The 20,003-nt window shown below is 42.9% G+C and overlaps 1 protein-coding gene across 1 annotated transcript; it reads right to left on the bottom strand.

The window, feature by feature from the left end:
* Positions 1-2,839: 2,839 nt before the first annotated feature.
* On the bottom strand, positions 2,840-6,882 carry LOC143579798 (ATP synthase subunit beta, mitochondrial-like). The gene is made up of 9 exons (XM_077062998.1): positions 6,399-6,882; positions 4,824-4,899; positions 4,655-4,743; positions 4,447-4,564; positions 4,264-4,367; positions 3,995-4,153; positions 3,680-3,904; positions 3,187-3,498; positions 2,840-3,100 (listed from the first exon to the last, which is right to left on the bottom strand). Exons 1-9 carry the CDS (start codon positions 6,864-6,866, stop codon positions 2,987-2,989), a joined length of 1,665 nt encoding a protein of 554 aa, XP_076919113.1. The 5' UTR covers positions 6,867-6,882; the 3' UTR covers positions 2,840-2,986.
* Between the last annotated feature and the right edge of the window lie 13,121 nt (positions 6,883-20,003).

The raw sequence follows: 20,003 nt of genomic DNA on the forward strand, positions 1-20,003 counted from the left end.
CTAACTGTTTTCAAAAAACAAAGTTTCAATCTTTGGTTAGGTTTTAGCCCAAAACCGACTCAAACTGGACCGTGCACTGGGCTGTTCACGAGTCGAGCCAGGGTGGTTTCGAGCTCGGGCTCGAAATTTAACGAGGCAACTTAGCTAGGCTCTAGCTTGATTTTGAAGTTAAGCGAGCTTAAGATCGAGCCATGACTCGAGTCGAGCCAGGGTCAATTTTGGCTCGGTTATAAAAATGATCCAAATCAGCTCAGGATGTTTCAAATCAACTTTTTATAGCTAGTTTTATTCGAGCTTTTATCGAGCAAGCCATGAGCCTGCGCTTCGAGCCTCGAGCTTTTTGAACAGCCAGTGCACACCCTAATTAATAGTAGCAGGTGTACAATTTACCACTATATTAAAATCTAGAAAACAAAATTGTGTTTGAGTGTAACACTACAAGCAGCCAGGTCAAATTGAAATGTTAACTTATGCAATTGAAGCATGATGAGCAAATGAAGAATGCAAATAAATAAATAGATAATAACAGATATTGCAGATTGAGAGTGTTGAGCTTTCTGAGATATCACAGATGGATCGCCGTAGCAGCGGTAGTATTCTTCATAATCATCGGTCATGAACAACGGCATCTTCTCCGGTTGATGAAACCCTAACCCTAACAGATGATTCTGGAGGGAGAGATTACGCTTAAATGCCAAAATAACAATAATAATAATAATAATAATAATAATAATAATAATAAGAGTTAACGACTATTTTTTGTCCCTTTCGTTTCTAACTTTGCCGGTTTGAAATTTTGTCGATTTAATCTTTATAGCTTTAAACATTAGCCAATTATGCCTCCCGTTTAACAGCATTAAACTATGTAGTTAGTTTAAGAGTATTTTTGTATTTCTCTTTTTTATTTTGAGTTAATGGTCATTTTCGTCCCTACGGTTTGATAATTTTGTCACTTCAGTCCAAATTTTGAAAATTTGTCAATTTAATGTATAATTTAATTCAATCTTTTTTTTTTGTCTATAACCCCAAAGAGCATAATCCAAGCCCAAAACCATCGAGCATCGACCAAAACAGGTCTACATTTACTCTGTCGACAACAATAATCATACCCCCCCTCGTATTTAGTTTCTAAACATCCTAAACTCTCCCCCATGGTGGAATTCAATGGTAAAGTGGTTAGGGTAATTCCCTGAAACCGAACTATACCGAAAAAACTAAAAATTGTTTCTTTGATTAATCCATAATAGTTATTGTTTAGAAATTAACATATTGTAGCAAACATCTGGGTCGAAATCAACATCAAGAGGTCGAATATCCCACATTTCCATGTTTGCTCAATAAATCGATACACTAAATCGCATGTGTTTTCTTCAAGTCGTGGTGTTGTTCTTGAATTCATCGAACTCTAGGGTTGTAGATGGCTAAACAGTATTGATTTTGTCTAAAAAGATGAATATAGCCCTCACATAATGTATAAAAAGACATATGACCCTCACGTAAGGGAACGTGAAAACGAAGTAACGGCATAGTTGGATGCCGATAGACGGAGGGGCATAATTATTGGTTAATGTTTAAAACTATGAGGACTAAATTAACAAAATTTCAAACCTTAGACTGAAGTGACAAAAGTATCAAACCACATGGACAAAAATGACCATTAACTCAAAATAAAAAGGAGAAATATAAAAATACCTTTAAACTAACGGCATAGTTATATACCGTTGGACGGGGGGGATACAGTTGGCTAATGTTTAAAACTATGAGAACTAAATTAATAAAATTTCAAACTTTGTACTGAAGTGGCAAAATAGCAAACCACAGGAACAAAAATGACCATTAACTCTAATAATAATAATAATAATAATAATGATAATGTCTTTAAATGCTAAAAGTAGGTTACAAGGTTGTATTGTACATTTGGGGGGGGGGGGGGGGAACAATAATAATAATAATAATGTCTTTAAATGCTAAAAGTAGGTTACAAGGTTGTATTGTACATTTTTTTTTTTTTGGGGGGGGGGGGGGGGGGGTTCATTTTGCATCAAACTAGTAAATGATCTTGTTCGTTACGACGGTGATACACATTAATCTGTGCGTCGCAATGAGGACGTTGATAAAATATAAAGTTTGTTCATGCGTTATAGTGACTCGCTTTTAATAACGTTTTTTACATTTAAAAATATGTAGAAATAAGGTTGTTTTTGTGAAAATAAATAAATAAATAAACCCAAGTTATCTCGAAGAAAACAAAAATATTATATGCTTTGAATGGCTCACAAAAACTAAGCATTGAACTTGTTTATGAATGGTTCACACCCCTTGATTTCAGCATTAGACATAATCATCGTTTTAAGCACCAAAATTCATATTATAAACATAGTTATCTCAAAACAAAGGCACATGCTTGAGCACAAGTGTTTTTTTTAATATCTTCAATCATTTACTTTCATGTCATGTTCTAAAACATTAACCCATGGTTAATATTTTAAAAGACAAATCTAGTTTATATTATAAAACAGAGTCTAGACTATTTTGGTTTTACATTTAATGAATATATATTAACAAACGTTCAAGAAAGCAATTGAACAAACACGACCTCTGTTCATGTATATATGTTCCTTTAACCAATTGAGCACGATTCTTTGATTATGCTTGTTAATTTGTTAAACGCAAACAAACTTCTCGCCTAACGAATATGAGACAAATAGCATCAATGGTCAATGAATTTGTTATGCACAAACTGGGATTAAGAAAAGATCAAAGATGAACTTCCATAGAAGCAATAAAACAAACAAATATACAAATTCCCAACACTCATCCCTCTTATTATATGACAATAAAAGCCCAAACAGCCATGCCATTGCAATAAAAACTCAAAAACCAGGAATCCATTAAAGAATCCCACATACACCTCAGTATTTTTAAAACAAAATTATTCAATCATTTCTTTTCGCAACTATCTGATATGAGAATTGATGGAGAACATCTAAGAAGCATTCTCCTTGGCAATCTTCTCAGCCTTGGCAATAACCTCATCGATCCCTCCAACCATGTAAAACGACTGCTCGGGTAAGTCATCATACTTCCCATCCAACACACCCTGCCAGATCACCACCCAATCAGCAACATTTTAAATTTAAATTTCTAAAACTGAGAAAATAATAATATTAATATATAAATGCTGACCTGGAAACTGCCAATGCTCTCCTTGAGTTCCACATATTTACCAGGGGCACCGGTGAAGACTTCAGCAACATGGAAGGGCTGGCTCAAAAACCTTTGAATCTTGCGGGCCCGAGCGACAGTTAACTTGTCGTCTTCACTAAGCTCGTCCATACCAAGAATGGCAATAATATCTTGAAGATTCTTGTAGTTCTGAAGAACCTTCTGTACACCACGAGCTGTATTGTAATGGTCTTCTCCCAAAATGTGTGGTGAAAGCATACGCGAAGTAGAATCAAGTGGGTCAACAGCAGGGTAGATACCGAGTTCAGAGATCTGTCCATTAATAACAGAGTCACCATGAGCAAAACAAACAGATTATAAAAAGACAACCAAAAACAACCCATTAATAAATGAACAAACTTGGGTTGGTTAGGTTTAGTTCTGAGCTTAAACCTGAACCTTTTGGAACCCATTACCCAAACGGGCTGACATAATCTAAAAAAAGATAGATGACCTGTCTAGATAGCACAGTTGTAGCATCCAAGTGAGCAAAAGTTGTGGCGGGAGCAGGATCTGTTAAATCATCAGCAGGAACGTAAATAGCTTGAACGGATGTAATAGAACCCTTTTTGGTTGTTGTGATACGTTCCTGAAGACCTCCAAGATCCGTAGCCAAAGTTGGTTGGTAACCGACAGCAGATGGAATACGACCAAGTAAAGCGGACACCTCAGAGTTTGCCTGCATATAATTATCATTATTATTGTTAATATCATTATTAATCTCACCCATATAAAAGTAGATACATGTAATCAACTAACCAAAACCCACCTGAGTGAAACGGAAAATGTTGTCAATGAAAAGAAGCACATCTTGTCCTTCAGCATCTCTAAAGTGTTCGGCCACAGTCAACCCGGTTAGCCCAACACGTGCACGAGCACCTGGGGGCTCATTCATTTGACCGTATACAAGAGCACACTTGCTCTCACTCTAGAAACATATAGCATATCAAATATCAGTGAAAAGGAAACAATTCTCTTTAAAAGAATAAATAATAATAATAATAATAATAATAATAATAGAAGCTTCAATAAACACACCTGCTTGTCACCTAGCTTAATGACACCACTTTCCATCATTTCTCTGTATAAATCATTACCTTCTCGGGTGCGTTCACCAACACCAGCAAAGACAGAGAAACCACCTACAAAGATTAAAAGACAAATAATTCATAAATTATGAATCAATCAAAATGTGGTAAATGTATGATAAAATTTACAAACCATGAGCTTTGGCAACATTGTTGATAAGTTCCATGATAAGCACAGTTTTCCCGACACCAGCACCACCAAACAAACCAATCTTTCCTCCCCTTTGATATGGAGCTAATAAATCAACAACCTATAACAACCAAAACAATGATTAAAAATATAATCCAACATAATAAAAAATAAAAACATGTCTATATATTAAATTCCACAGACGAAATACCTTGATTCCAGTGACAAGGATTTGTTGTTCTGTTGCTTGCTCAACAAAAGCTGGAGCTTCTCTATGGATTGGCAAATAGTGGTCGGTTTCTGTTGAAAAAACCAAGAATAAGTTAGTTATTAGTTCCAATACAATAGACAGCAAGTGTGTTACTCAATAGAAAACATACTAATTTCGCCTCTGTGGTCAATAGGCTCTCCAATAACATTAATAATACGACCAAGGGTTGCTCTACCAACAGGTACCTACCAAAAAGATCAAAATTAGGTCCACAAATTAGCGTAACTCAACATAAATCAAAGATCAGATTCACAGCAAATATAAACGACAATCAAACCAAAAATCAGATTCATGTAAACCTTCTTAAACAAACAAATATGTAGAGAAAAAAAGTTGATAAGCAGTTGCAATTAGGTGCCCAAACAACCCAAGCCGCTCGTGATCTACTCGCTAAAAGCTCAAACCAATCCGAGCTTAAATGAGTTCAAGCCCAAGCCAGAGTCTAAAGATAAATGTGTTTAATAAACGAGCTCAAGCTGCGATCAATTTATGTAATTTTTATTGAGTGCATTTATTATATATTATATAATTCAATAAACAAACAAAACTCAAGATTAAAAAAACTACTCACAGTCCAAGCTCGAGCCGAGACAAACTCAAACTCAACTCATTTACACCCCCTAATTCGCAAACCACACTACCAAATTTTAAGGTTGTATCAAACTAATATAACAAATTTCAATATGCAACAATTATGTCAACAATACACTTCTATTAAACATTTTAAACCAATCAGATTCATGTAAACCTTCTTAAACGAACAAACTTGTGGAGAAAAAAAGTTGATAAGCAGTTGCAATTAGGTGCGCAAACAAACCAAGCCGCTCGTGAGCTACTCAAGATCGGCTCGCTAAAAGCTCAAACCAATCCGATTAAATGAGATCAAGCCCAAGCCAGAACCTAAAGATAAGCATGTTTAATAAACATGGCTGAGCCGGCTCACGAGCCTAAACAAGGCTTCAATTCATGTAAACCTTCTTAAATGAACAAACTTGTAGAGAAAAAAGTTGATAATCAGTTGCAATTAGGTGCGCAAACAAACCAAGCCGCTCGTGAGCTACTCAAGATCGGCTCGCTAAAAGCTCAAACCAATCCGATTAAATGAGATCAAGCCCAAGCCAGAACCTAAAGATAAGCATGTTTAATAAACATGGCTGAGCCGGCTCATGAGCCTAAACAAGGCTTCAATTCATGTAAACCTTCTTAAATGAACAAACTTGTAGAGAAAAAAGTTGATAATCAGTTGCAATTAGGTGCGCAAACAAACCAAGCCGCCCGCTAGCTCCTCGAGATTGGCTCGCTAAAAGCTCAAACCAATCCAAGCTTAAATGAGATCAAGCCCGAGCCATAGCCTATAGATGCGGCTTGCGAGCTTAAACAAGGCTTCAATTTATGTAACTTTTATCGAGTACATTTATTATATAATTCAATAAACAACAAAACTCTAAGATTAAAAAACGATTCACGGTCCGAACTCGAGCCGAGACAAACTCAAACTCAACTCAGATAACAAATTTGAATACGCAACAATTACATCAACAATACATTTCTATTATTATAAACATAGAGTATCACAGATCTTAACATCAAAACAATAAAGCAGCAAACCATATCAATTTCAAAAACTCTTATCATAATAAGTTGACCTAACATTCTAACCAATCCATAAAAAAAACAAACTTACAGTGATAGGCGAACCAGTATTAAGCACGCGTTGACCTCTCACAAGTCCTTCAGTCCCATCCATAGCAATCGTCCTCACCATATTCTCCCCCAAATGCTGCGCCACTTCCAGCACCAACCTTATCGAGTTATCCAACACCTCCAACGCCGTCAGAATCGGCGGCAATCCCTCACTAAACCTCACATCCACCACAGCTCCAATCACCTGGCACACCTGTCCGATCGCACCAGCACCGGTGAACTCATCGGTTATCTTTCCAGATCCTCCGCCGGAAGTTGAAACTGACTTCGCCGGAGCGGCGGCGGAGGAGGAGGAAGAGTAGTTCACTGCACGGTTGTGGAGGAAGCGGTTGGGCGCGTGAGATTGGGATAAGGCGCGTGCGGATCTGGTGGAGTGGGAGAGTGAAGATCGGGAGGGTGATCGGAGAGAGGAGCGTAGGAGAGTGGCGGCGAGCCTCCGGGAAGCCATCGCCGGAGAGTTTGAAAGTGAGATCTAGGGTTTGGAAATGAGAAGAAATGAGAAAGACGAAAGTCGTCTCAAGGGATATAGATATAGGGGTGGTGCCTGTTAGGGCATATATATGTAGTGGACTAGTGAGTGGCTGGCCTTATTGTATGCTTGGAGTGTAACGTTAGTTTTTTTTTTTTTTTTTTTTGTATTTTAGAAAGTTGATATGAAAGTTAAGATAAAAATTTTGGAAAATTTCCAAAATAAGCATTTATGAAAACAAATTTCTAGTTTTGGATATTATTTGTAAAAAAATTTCGAAAATAGGTATTATAAACTAGTCGTGACAAGTAGATTGTAGAAACCAATTAGAACTTGTCATGTGTCCTTAAACTAACCATAACGAGCACGTTCACTAATCATTTACTCATCACGACTAAATAAGTTTCATGCCTCTTAAGCAACCCCCACAAGCAATTCATAAGTCATTTAGTCGTTACGAGTATATTATAAGGTTAAACTAGTCGCGACGAGTTAACTACTAATAAACTACTTGTGTAGGGAATGACCAGTGCCATTGATAACGATGCATGAAACTTATTTAGTCGTGACGAGTAAATGATTAGTGAACGTGCTTGTTACGGTTAGTTTAAGGACACGTGGCAAGTTTTAGTTGGTTCTACAAACTACTCGTCACAACTAGTTTATAATATCTGTTTCTGGAATTTTTTTCAAATAATACCTAAAACTATAAATTTGTTTTCATAAATGCTTATTTTGGGAATTTTCCCTAAAAATTTGTAACATTAGGTAAGAAAAGATACGATAAAGGAGACATTCCGAAATAAGCGTTTATGAAAACAAATTTCAAGTTTTAGGTGTCATTTGTAAGAAATTCTATAAATATATACTATAAACTAGTCGTGACGAGTAGTTTGTGTAACTAATTAAAACTTGACACGTGCCCACAAAGTAACCGTAACGAGCAGGTTCACTAATCATTTACTCGTCATGACTAAATAAGTTTCATGCCTCGTAATCAACGTCCGCGAGTAATTTCATAAGTCCTTTAGTCGAGACGACTAGTTTGCCCGGTTTACATTCCCTACATGAGTAGTTTATTAGTAGTTAACTCGTCGCGACTAGTTTAACCTTATAATTTACTCGTCACGACTAAAGGACTTATGAATTACTCGTGGGCGTCGATTACGAGGCACAAAACTTATTTAGTCGTGACGAGTAGATTGTTTATGAATTACTCGTGGGCGTTGATTACGATGCATTAAACTTATTTAGTCGTGACGAGTAAATGATTAGTGAATGTGCTCGTTACGGTTATTTTAAGGACGCGTGACAAGTTCTAATTGATCTCTACAAACTACTCGTCACGACTAGTTTATAATATATATTTCTAGATTTTTTTACAAATTACACCTAAAACTATAAATTTATTTTCATAAATGGTTATTTTGAAAATTTTCCCTTAGTTCTAATCTAAGCTTTGTGTGTAAAGTTATTTTTTTATTTTGAGGAAGTAAGTTACATTAGGTAGGTAAGATAAGATATGATAAATTCCTTCATTGTCTACACTACATGTTAATAGTTAGTTTTCTTTTGGAGTTTTTAATTGATCGTGTAACTAGACCACGAAATATTTATTATTGATGAAGCTAATTTTGTTATTACAAGAGATGGGTTATTGAAGAAACACTAATTGACCCCGGGCAGATTATGGATAATTTGGGGGTTAAGTAGATGTTTCCCACGATGGTTAGGTCCGGCGAAGATGGTTGTTCTTCAGATGACCTGCAAAACAGACACCGTGAGCTCGTCACTGAGAAGGGGGGGTTCCTCCTTGTGACCACCCTCCGGCGTGAGAATCAGACTAGATTGCTCTGAATATAAGTGTATATTGAGAGAAATAACTAGTGAAGATAAGATACAAGATAATAATACCGTTCCAAGGTGTTGGAGTATTTATAGCCGAAGGTAGGTTTCCAAGCAGGTACAGCCAGCTGTATAATATTCTTGTTCTACCAACTGTGGGCTACGCACGTGCCATGCCAGTGGTTGGTGGGTAGGCAACGGCTGATAGTGACAAGGGCGGCTGTGTACTGTTCCTTTTCCGCCGGCTGTGTACTATTCCTTTTCCGCCGGCTGTGTACTATTCCTTTTCCACCAACTGCAGGCTATGCGCGTGCCACGACAAGGGTTGGTGAGTAGGCAGCGGCTAATAGTGACAAACAGTACTAGAGCGTGCTCCTCCTCGTACTGTTGTCGGTGAGCTGTCACCCTGTGATTGGTTCATGGGCTGCTCTGGTCAGATCTTGTCTATTTGGTCCATACCTTGGCAGGTATAGTACAAAAGACCTTACAGAAGCGTACGGACTGGCTCATTTGGGCGGGAGTATTCCCGCCTTGCTCATTCCTTCAGGTGACACTAATTATTGAGAGTTAGTGCCTTGTGCGTGTAGCCTTGCTATTAGTGCGGGTAGCCTTCCCTGATGGCTTGTATCCGCAGCTGCGGGAACAGGCGAGGTACTTCACCATTGGGAGGCTTTTCCTGCGGGAACAGCTGGCGTACTGCGCGTAAGGTCTTCATCTCTGAGCATGGTGGGTCCTGCGGAACCAGTTGGTCCTTGCGCAGACGTCCCTCTTCAAGGTGAGTCTTGCGGGTCCAACTGGGCTCTGCTGGGACCTACCTCTTCAAGTCCCCCAGTCCAATGTTCTTCTCATGAATTGTTAATAAGTGAGGTGAACTTTTGGACTTAAGCAAGAGGTTTTGAAAAGGGTTTTTTTAGTTTTAAGGTTTTCGTGGGGATTCTTCCCGCGGTTTTCCTAATGTCACTCGCAGAAATTCCCGACTTTTCTGCCTGATATTTGGTTGTGATGCGGGTAGGTGTTTAACCCCTTCGCACATCGGGAGCGTTGAGTTTCACTTGCATAGATTCTTCACGAGATTTTGGTAGTTTTGGACATAGTGATCAGTTATGTTAAACCACCAATTCCGCCTTGAAGTTTCAAACAAGGTAGTTCTCAACGTTCCCGCTATGCGGAGGTGCTATTTCTCTTTCCGCAAGCACGGTCCAGAAGATCCTTCTTGGTTTCAATTCCCTGCGAGTGCTAAGTATGTGAAGGGTTTCGCCTTGACACTGTACCCGCACTCGTCTTATAGTTTCTTTACTTCCAAGGTATTCTTGGCTTCAATTCCCTGCAGGTGCTAGGTATGTGAAGGGTTTCGCCTTGACACTGTACCCGCACTTGTCTTACGGTTTCTTGGATACCAAGGTAATGGGGTATATTCCCTCTTATTTTTGAATCTTTGAATCCTTTTGAATTTCTTTGAAATTCGAAGAGTTGGTGAAAGGATAAGAACAGTCCAAACTGTTGAAGGGACGTTAGTGTCCGACGGTTTCTTCTGACAGTTTCAGGACATGCAGGAAGTTATGACGACGTGACAGTATATGGTCATTCCAGACGCTTTTTCAGGCGCGTGGGCGCGAGTTTTCGGGCGGGTGGGCACGAGATTTTCGGCACGCGTCCTGTCAACAGCTGTTGCCAGCTTGCTCTTTCCACGTGTCATAGTTTCATTGCACCTGCGCTTTTCTCTCTCCTCCGCATTAAATTCATCGCATTCATTGCGATGAGTATATAAAGGGGGAGAGGGTTCATCTTAATCCACTCTTTCACTTCTCTCTTCTTCTTCTAAGCGATTTCCGGCGAATACTCTAACTTTCTGTCGAGCATTCTCCTGAAATCGTTATTCTTTAACTCCAAAACATGTCTTCTACTTATGATCCAGAAGCTACCGCCGAGGAGTCTGACGTGTACGTCGAGAACCCGACGTCTACGTCTGATAAGGATGATAAGAGCACTGCTGGCGAATGCCAGTGTGCTCTTACCACCGAGCTTTATCAGTACATCGTCAGGAAGTTCATGCTCGAGCCGTTCGAGCCTGAGTTTCCTGAGCCTCACCAGACGGTGTATGATGCCCCCAAGGGCAAAATAGGGGTATATGCTGCATTCTTCGTCTATGGGAATCTCAGGTTCCTATTGACGAAGTTTGTATACCTTGTTTTGGAGAGACACGGTGTGCACCTGACGGAGGTACACCCAATGGCGATCGCCAAGATCCGCCATTTTGAATGGGTGTGCCTCATTCTGGGTGTGGAGCCCCATGTTGACCGCCTGATGACCTTCTACTCATGGAGGTGCATCCAAGGCTGGTACACCCTGGTCACCCGGATCAAGGGTTTGAAGATCTGCGCTACCGAGCGCAGTCTTCGGTCTTGGAAGCGGGAGTTCTTCTACATCTCTGCCCGTGTCGTCCCCATAGCGATGACATTCAAGAACGGGAGAGCACTCCCCAGCCTTCACGCCTCCAACTACCAGGAGGTGGAATGGTTCTCCAAGATTTCCCGGATCCAGACTCCGGTTTACCGCTTTGCGGAATCCGGTATGGTGATGCTCGGTATGAGCCGGGTGTGGAAGGATGCTGGGGCGGAGGCGCCACAGATTCCCATCGTCCTTGAATACGGTTTGAACTTTATCCCTTATGGTATGCTCCGTCTTCTTTGTTGATTTAGGGTTTTATTCTAACTGTTTCTCTTTTTATTTCAGAGGGGAATGACTTGCAGTCGCTCCTGCATCCGCGGGAGGCTGGTGGTCCCGCTAGGTTGGGTACTCGTGCTCTTGACGAGAACGAGTTGCCCATCCTCGAGCAAACGGCGGATCGGTTTGTGGAGGTCTACCCGCCAGGCCACGAGATACTGAGCGCCACGCGGCCAGGTAAAAGATTATTTAACCCTCGCCCTCTCAATGCTCAAACCTCTGCTGGAATTCCTCTAATCTTGTCATCTTCTGATGAGGAATCCGCAGATGGTCCTTTCCTTGCGCGGAAGAAGAAGGCTGTTGGCGGGAAGGGTAAGGCGAAGGTTACCTCCACTGCCGATCAAGGGAATCGGTCAGAGTCGGAGACCGAGAGTGAAGAGGCGGCGGGGAACCCTGGTGGTGATGAGACCACTGCTCCGGAGGTTGAGACAGCTGTCACCTCCGGGCAGCCTAGTACAACGACGGTGACCGGCGTGAAGAGGCCGGCTCCATCGGGTTCATCCCCGCCTGTTCGCACCTTCAAGCTCAAAAGGACTCGTAAGTGTGAACTTAATAACTTTAACTTCATATCTTTCCGCCATTATACTTATATATATATTGTCTTCGTGTAGGCGTGGATGCTACCGCATTCCAGCGTGGAGCAGGAGGGAGCAGCTCTGGACCCATGAAGGTAGGTTTGGTCAACCTACCCGAGGCGATGACCCAGGCGGCTACGCCTGTTTGCAGTACTGGTTCAGTTGCTCATCCCGTTGAGCCAACTGTTCCAGCTGTAACATCATCCCCGCCGGCTGTCAGTGCCATTTTCACAGAATCCATCACTGAGCCGGCGGTGATTTCTCTTGCGGGTTCTTCCGCAGCAACATCCACGGTTGTGAGTTCACCTCCGGTGAGTTCACCTCCGTTGGTTTCCACTGCGGCGGCCTCCACTATGCCTCCTCCGGCGCCGGCGACTACGGTCGGTCCTTCAGGTACGTTCGGGGTTGGGGCGTCTAGCCAATCCTTGCCTCCTTCCCGTCTCCCTGACCTTTTGGATGGATATCCCTTAGGTTCAGGTGATGGGTTTGGTGGCTATCGGCCTGTTGTCGACCCTACAGGTGCGTAGGGTTATTTTGGCCTATATCCCTTTTATCATTTCTTTTTCTCTAACTGTTTTTGTTTTATTGCAGTTCGTGATTCCAACGAGGTGTACGCTCCTCGGTGGAATATCCGCCGGGGTACGACCCTCCGGACTGCTGAGGAGTGCGTCGAATGGGCGCGCCACGCCGCCCCAAGCGGTGCGCTGGGGGAAGCGATGGCCAGCTACCAGGAGGGTAGGCTGTCCAATGAGCTCCGAATCCTCCTTGCCCGGATGCAGCCGCGCGTCGAGCTACTTTGTTGTCACACCCGGCCCTGAGCGGCGGAAACAGCCGGGCGCGCGTGAGTGGGGATTGATAATTAAGCACGGGCCATTGCAAACATTCAAAGATTTTCATTGCGCATGAAATGTTTAATACCAATACATTACATTGTTTAAAAATTACATAAAAACATCCAAGTATAAAAACTGTTGAAGATTTCCATGCCATATCCCCTTGCGCGGCGGGAACAACCACGCGCATCGAATGGATAGAACTAAAATCTTCCAAAAAGCTAGTTTTAGATGTTCAGCGTGAGGTGCTCTAAGTGTGACTCCATGCGCTACCTAATTATCTCCTGAAAGACACGTAAAAACATTTGAATCAGTATAAACTGAGTGAGTTCACAAGTTTTAGTAACTTGATAAATCGTATTGCATCATAATTTTGATACAAATCATTCTGAAACATAATTCTGATAGCATCATTAAAACACATGCTTGGTAAAACATGGTTCTATCAACATATTCTGATAAAATCGTTCCGCGGGTTACGCGCGAACATTTCTGGGAACTGTGCTCGTCCATGCAAAGTGGCGCTGCCACTACGAGCTAATCAATAATTCCGTCCCGCGGGTTACGCGCGGACGTTGTGCCGGAAAACAAGGCGCTCGTCCATGCAAAGAGGCGCGACCCCTACGAGCGGGCTCAAACCCATAGTACTGCCCCATGACCATACTAGGCACTCGTCCATGCAAAGAGGTGCGACCCCTACGAGTGGGTGGATCAAACCAGCAGTCCCTACCCTTAGAGTTCCAATGGTAAAGTGATCACTTACTCGAGTTCTAGCGCACACACATCGAAAACCTTAGATAACCGTTCGCATTGCTCATCATGAAATATAATTTAAACACATAATCGCTTGCATAGCTTGTAAGTATACCATGATAAAACATTATTTAAGTACGTGTCCCTCGCCCCGAAAACAGTTTAAAAACAGTGAAAACAGCGAGAATAGGGGCTGTGAGACTCACCTGTGGTTCTTGTTAAGGGATTAATCGAGATTCGGGTTTTCTTGGTGTTGGCCTCGGAATCGAAGGTCTAGAATACGATTAAATAACAAGTATATATATTAAGATCAAGAATTAGGAGAATATAAGGGTTGGAAAGCAGATCTCAAGGTTATATTCTAGGCTTACCTGGTAACAGGATCGGAAACGAAAACAACGGATGCTTGGGAGATGATTAGTGCAAGTTTGTAGTTCTTTGAAGTGTGTTTTGGGTGATAACTTAGGTTACATATTTATAGGCAAACTCGAGGGAACACAATCCCTTGCTTTAGGGGATTGTAATCTTTTCATATCTAGGGGTAATGATGATAAAGTATGGAAATTATTATTATTTATTTAAAAGTGGAGTAGTGGATAAAAGATTTTGATTTGATTTGGTCAGGGCATGCAGGTCTGGGGTTGGTGAGAATAGGGTGGCTGATAGTTGACTTTTCGTGTTACAGTGCTTTTTCAGGTACTTTTGTTAGTGTACAGTAAAAAGTGGAAAATCTCTGAAACACGCTACTGTTTCCTTTTGGGCGGGAGTAATCTCCTTACGCCTGGAGAATAGACTAAGTGTTCTGCGCGTATTACTTTGTGCGCATAGCTTTCTGCGTGAAGGACATTTCTTTGCTGCGGGTAGGTGCGTAACCTTCTCGCAGTTAGGGACATTGAGTTTCATTTGTAGATTCTCCAGGTGGTCTTGGTATTTCAACATAGTGATCAGTTATGTTGAAGTCAATTCCATCTAGAGCTTCAGACAAACTAGCTCTCAATGTTCCCGCCATGCGGGGAGGTTAGTTCCCTTCCGCACGCGCATAAACGATTTAGGATGCACCCGCCTTAGCATCATGCGGGATGGTCAACCCATTAGACAACATAACGTTAAGGTACATGAAAACATAAAGCCAAAACATTCGCGCATGGCGCATATAACATGCCCACGCTGGTTCTTAACATGGCGCGCTCGCGCAGGGCGCACATAACAAATGCACGCGCTGACTATCATGGCGCGCTCGCGCAGGGCGCACATAACAAATGCACGCGCTGACTAACATGGCGCGCTCGCGCAAGGCGCATATAACATAATTACCTAATATTTAGGTTGATTACTTGGTTTAAGGGATTGGGAATTTACCGGGTGTCACATTTGTCGTGAAAACGACAAGTTAAAGACGGCGCGCAGCCTGGAAGTAGCTCAGGCGCGGGCTATCCTGGAGGAGAATGCGAAGCTTGCCGCCGTTGCTGCGGAAAAGGATAAGGCCTTCAAGGCCCTCGAGGTTGAAGTTCAGGCCCGTCTCGAGGTCCGTTCCAAGGCTGCCCAAGCTGTTAACGAACAGCTTCGGTTGGCCAAGGAAACTGCACGGAACGCAACCGAGAGGGCCACCAAGGCTGAAGCTGTTGCTGAGCCTCTACGCATCGAGAATGAGGAACTTAAAGCCAAATTAGAGAGGCTCCAGCAGGCTCATGATGCCTTGGCCATGAGAGATGCCAAGAAGCTCCAAGAGATCTTGGACCAGAGGGGGGTGCTTGACCACACTGAGAGTAAGCTAAAGGGCGTCGAAGAGGCTGCAGCTAAAGATGTGTTGCTTGCCAACCTTACAAAGAACGAAGCCGAACGCGCCCGTAATGAAGCTCAAGCTGCCCTCCAGGAGGCTCTGGTTACCAAGGAATGGCTTCTTCGAGAAGCGTTGTCTCAGGTATGAGCGGTTTCACAATTTCTTTACGCTTTTCCTTACACTTAGAAGAGTTTTTGATATACTTCTGTTTTGTAGGTTGTGCATCGGGTCTTCACGAACACATCATATGACGATGCGAAGAGCGCAGCCCTCAACGCTTCTCACGAGGATGGGGAAAAGGCTGGCTTTCTGCTTGGTCTGGGGTTTGTTGAACAAGGCATTCCGCCTTTCAACTTCCCTCTTTATGATGTGGATACTGAAGCTGCTTATGACCAAGCAGTGAATCAGTATGCTGCCTTCCCGCATCCGGTGGTGGAGAAGGTGAACGAGATTGCTGCTGTTGATGATGGGCTAACTCTTCTCAAGGCTTTCCTTGAACCACCACACTCTACTGATGATGCGGGTCCAAGTGGGAGTGGTCCTGAAGCTTGATCCTTTAGATCCCTTTCCACCGTTAGTGTAGATTTTTATTTGTATAGATTTATAATCTTGTATGCGGGTATGTGCCCGGCAATTCTTGTAATATTTGAATTTGATGGAATAAATATTATTTGTTAATGCCTTGCCTTGTTTATTTCACGCATATTTTGGTTTAATCTTAGCAATTTCTTGAGTACTTGGATAAGTTAACTTTTCAACGTGGCAGATAAAAAGTTAAAATTTTGATTCCTCTTTCGTGATTGTGCGGGTAAGACCGTCACTTTCACTTAGTAGGATGGCTAAACTTTACTTATATCTGACCTGCGTGGAGGTTTTCCTCATCTTTTCCTTGGAATTTTTCTAAGTATTTTGAATAAGTTAACCTTTCGACGCGCGGTTGTCAATAGGTCAATGTTCAGTTTCCTCTATCATGATTGTGCGGGTAGGACCGTCACTTTCATTTAGTGGGATGACCAAACTTCACCTATAACTGACCTGCGTGAAGGTTTTTCTTATCTTTTCCTTAGAAATTTTTACCGTTTTATGTGTTTATGCGGGTTTTGCCGCCTTCCACACGCAACGACTTACTTCTTCCCATATTTATGCGGTGAATACCGGCATCAGTGTAGGAAGTTCATAAGTATAAAGGTAAGGCTATCAACATAATGTGATAAAGGAGAATCATTTCCATTAGAAGTGGCTCTAGGCCTTTTCTTTACAAGTTTGGAATTGATCTACATGTAACATTTGCGTAATTGAGCTCCGTTCAATGTTCTTAGGATGGGAGTGTCATCGAGCCTTTCGAGCCGGTATGCGCCCTTTCCCAAAACTTCTTTGATAATGTACGGTCCTTCCCAGACCGGTGCCAGCTTTCCTGGGCGCTCTTGGTTTGAAGCCTCGTTGTTACGCAATATGTAGTCTCTTACATTAAAGTTGCAGAGTTTTACCCGCGTGTTGTAGTACTTTTGCATTTGTCGCTTGTAGTTCTCTTCACGCGCTGCGGCTAAGTCTCTGCAGGTTAGCATAAGGTCTAACCGTCTTTCCGCATCATTGTCTTCTGGCTGAATCAAGACCCTTGGTGAGGGTAAACCAATTTCGACCGGGACCATGGCTTCAGTGCCATAAGTGAGGCTGAACGGGGTTTCTCCCGTACTGGCCTTTTTCAGCGTTCTGTTTGCCCAAAGGACGTGTGGTACTTCGTCCACCCAGCCGGATCTGTGTTCCCAGAGTCTTTTCTTTATGCCTTCGACGATGCTTTTATTTGCTCTTTCCACCTCACCGTTACCTTGCGGGTGTGCCACTGAGGTAAAGGTGTGGGTGATTTGAAGTTCTTCCAGCCACTTTTGTAGCTTCTTGTCAGCAAAGTTGGTGCCGTTATCGCTCACCAAAGTCTGTGGAAGTCCAAAACGACAAATAATAAATTCCCAAATAAATTTTTTAATATGTTTTGCGGTTGTTTGGGCTAAGGATTTTGCTTCTATCCACTTGGTGAAGTAGTCGATGGCTACCACTAGAAATTGAACGTTTCCCGCTGCTGTGGGAAATGGGCCTGTCACATCGATGGCCCACTTCTGAAATGGCCATGAAGAGGTGACTGGCCCACATCGATGCGTGTTGGGTGCGTAGAGTTGGCAAGACCTACACTTTCTAATGTATGCCAGCGCATCCGTATGCATCCCCGGCCAAAAGTATCCCGCGTTGTTTAGCTTAGCTACAACAGCGCGTGGACCTGCGTGTACTCCACAGATGCCCTCGTGTACTTCCCTTAGGAGGTAGCCAGCATCTTGGTTATCTACGCATCTTAGGAGTGGGCCAAGAAAGTTACGTCTGTAAAGGATGTCATCGATGAGTTGATAGTTCAGTGCTTTACAACGTATTTTTCTTGCCTGTGTTTTTGACTCTGGTAGTATACCCGCTGCAAGGTAATTTATTATCGGTGTCATCCACGTTTCTGTGCCGGTTTGGATGACACAGATTTCCTTGTGCGGGACTGATGGTGCTCCAAGGAGTTCAATGCGGATATCCTTTCCCAAGTGGGTGAAGGCTAATGATGCAAGCTTGCTTAACGCATCCGCAGATTTGTTTTCGCTACGCTTGACGTGTATGACTTTACAATCGTTAAAATCGCGCATAAGGGTTTTTGCTTGTGCGAGGTACAGGGCCATTATGTCGTTCACGGCCGTGTACGTCTCGTTTATTTGGTTGGCTACTAACATGGAATCCACGTGGGCTTCTAAGTTTTTCACTCCCATCTTACGCGCAATTCTCAGCCCGGCCAAGAATGCTTCATACTCCGCCTCGTTATTCGTACTTGGAAAATCCAGTCGAATAGCGTAAGTGTATTCTTGGCCTGCTGGGTTAGTTAGTTTCAACCCTGCGCCTGAACCCTCGTTGCTGGCTGCTCCATCAGTGTAGAGTCGCCAGACATCATCGATGTCCTGTGCTGGGGAGGGTTGAGCCTCATCCTGGCACTCTTTCTCCCGCGAAGCGGGGAATTCTGCAATAAAGTCGGCCAAGACCTGGCCTTTTATGGCTGGTCTTGGCTTGTACTTTATCGCATATTCCCCCAACTCAATTGCCCATTTGGCTAGACGTCCCGATAACTCGGGTTTGCCTAGAACGTTTGCAAGTTTGAAGTTGGTGAGAATGGTGATTGGGTGACCTTGGAAATATCGCCTTAGCCTGCGTGAAGCCTGTACAAGTGCTAAGACTAATTTTTCCAGGGTAGAGTACCGGGTTTCTACGTCTGTTAGGACACAGCTAACATAGTAAATAGGCATCTGGATACCTTTTCGCTCTACTAGCAGGACTGCCCCGGTTGCTCTATCTGTGGCGGAAAGGTATATGATTAATTCCTCCCCCGCTTCTGGTGCTGTGAGCGTTGGGAGTTCGATCAAGCGTGACCGAATTTCCTGAAAAGCTGCTTCCGCTTCTTGTGTCCAGCGGAAGTGCGTTTTCTTTAAAAAGTTTCTCAATGTTGACACGAATGGGAATGACCTATCCGCATGGTTTGACAAAAAGCGGTTAAGTGCGACTAGGCGTCCATTCAGTGTCTGAGCCTGCTTGATGGTAGTAGGTGATTCTATTTTGATAATGGCTTCGACCTTTTCAGGGTTCGCTCTGAAGCCATCTTTAGTAACAATGACTCCTAAGAACTTCCCTTCTTCCATCCCAAAGGAACACTTGCTCGGGTTGAGCTTCATGTTTATCTTTCTGAGCGTGTTGAAAGTTTCTTCGATGTCTTTCAACATCGCTTCTGGCTCAGGGCTTTTGATGACCAAGTCATCCATGCAGACTTCCAAGTTTCTCCCAATTTGGGCATGAAACTCTTTGTCCATCAGGCGTTGGTATGTGGACCCTGCATTCTTAAGTCCGAATGGCATCATTTGATAACAAAATGTGCCATCGGGCGTCCGAAATGCGGTTTTGTCCTGATCATCTACGGCCATGTGGATTTGATGGTACCCCTTATATGCGTCAAGGAAGCATTTAAGGCGAAACGGTGCTAATGAATCCACTTTGAGGTCAATTTCGGGTAACGGGTAACAATCTTTGGGGCATGCTTTGTTTAAATCTTTGAAATCTATGCACATGCGCCATTGTTTGTTAGCCTTCGGTACCATAACGGGATTTGCAACCCATGTTTGATATCTACTAACGCGTACGATGCCCGCGTCAAGGAGTTCCTTAACTTGGGTTCTACACGCGTTAGTTTGTTCCGCCCCCATTACTCTGCGCTTTTGTATGACCGGCGTAAAAGCCGGGTCACACTTGAGCTTATGCTCTGCTTTACTTCGAGGTACACCAGTCATGTCAGCTGGTGTCCACGCGAAGATGTCAGCGTTTTTCTGTAGTAAGCGTTTGAGTAAGGTGCGCTTAGGATCAGTGATTGTTGGGCCAATGGTAACAGCCTGGTTAGGGTATTTGCCATTGAGGGCCCATTTTTCTGGTTCGGTGATGGTTGGTTTAGCCATATTTGGTTTGGGTTTAGATGAGACAGATGCGATGCATACCTGGGGGATATCGGTGATCATCGCTACACCCTCAGCAGTTGGCCATCCCATCA

Source organism: Bidens hawaiensis, unplaced genomic scaffold (genome assembly GCF_021521415.1).
Source record: "Bidens hawaiensis isolate Kalapana, Puna unplaced genomic scaffold, B.hawaiensis_p1.1 tig00029978_1, whole genome shotgun sequence".
Taxonomy (NCBI): Eukaryota; Viridiplantae; Streptophyta; class Magnoliopsida; order Asterales; family Asteraceae; genus Bidens; species Bidens hawaiensis.

Bases quoted from the DNA above. Each gene is read 5' to 3' on its own strand.
- LOC143579798 (XM_077062998.1), bottom strand. From the start codon at position 6,866: ATGGCTTCCCGGAGGCTCGCCGCCACTCTCCTACGCTCCTCTCTCCGA. The intron at 4,368-4,446 runs GTTTGTAAATTT...TAATCTTTGTAG, and splicing joins CAATGTTGCCAAAGCTCATG to GTGGTTTCTCTGTCTTTGCT. The intron at 3,101-3,186 runs GTCAGCATTTAT...GTGATCTGGCAG, and splicing joins AGAGCATTGGCAGTTTCCAG to GGTGTGTTGGATGGGAAGTA.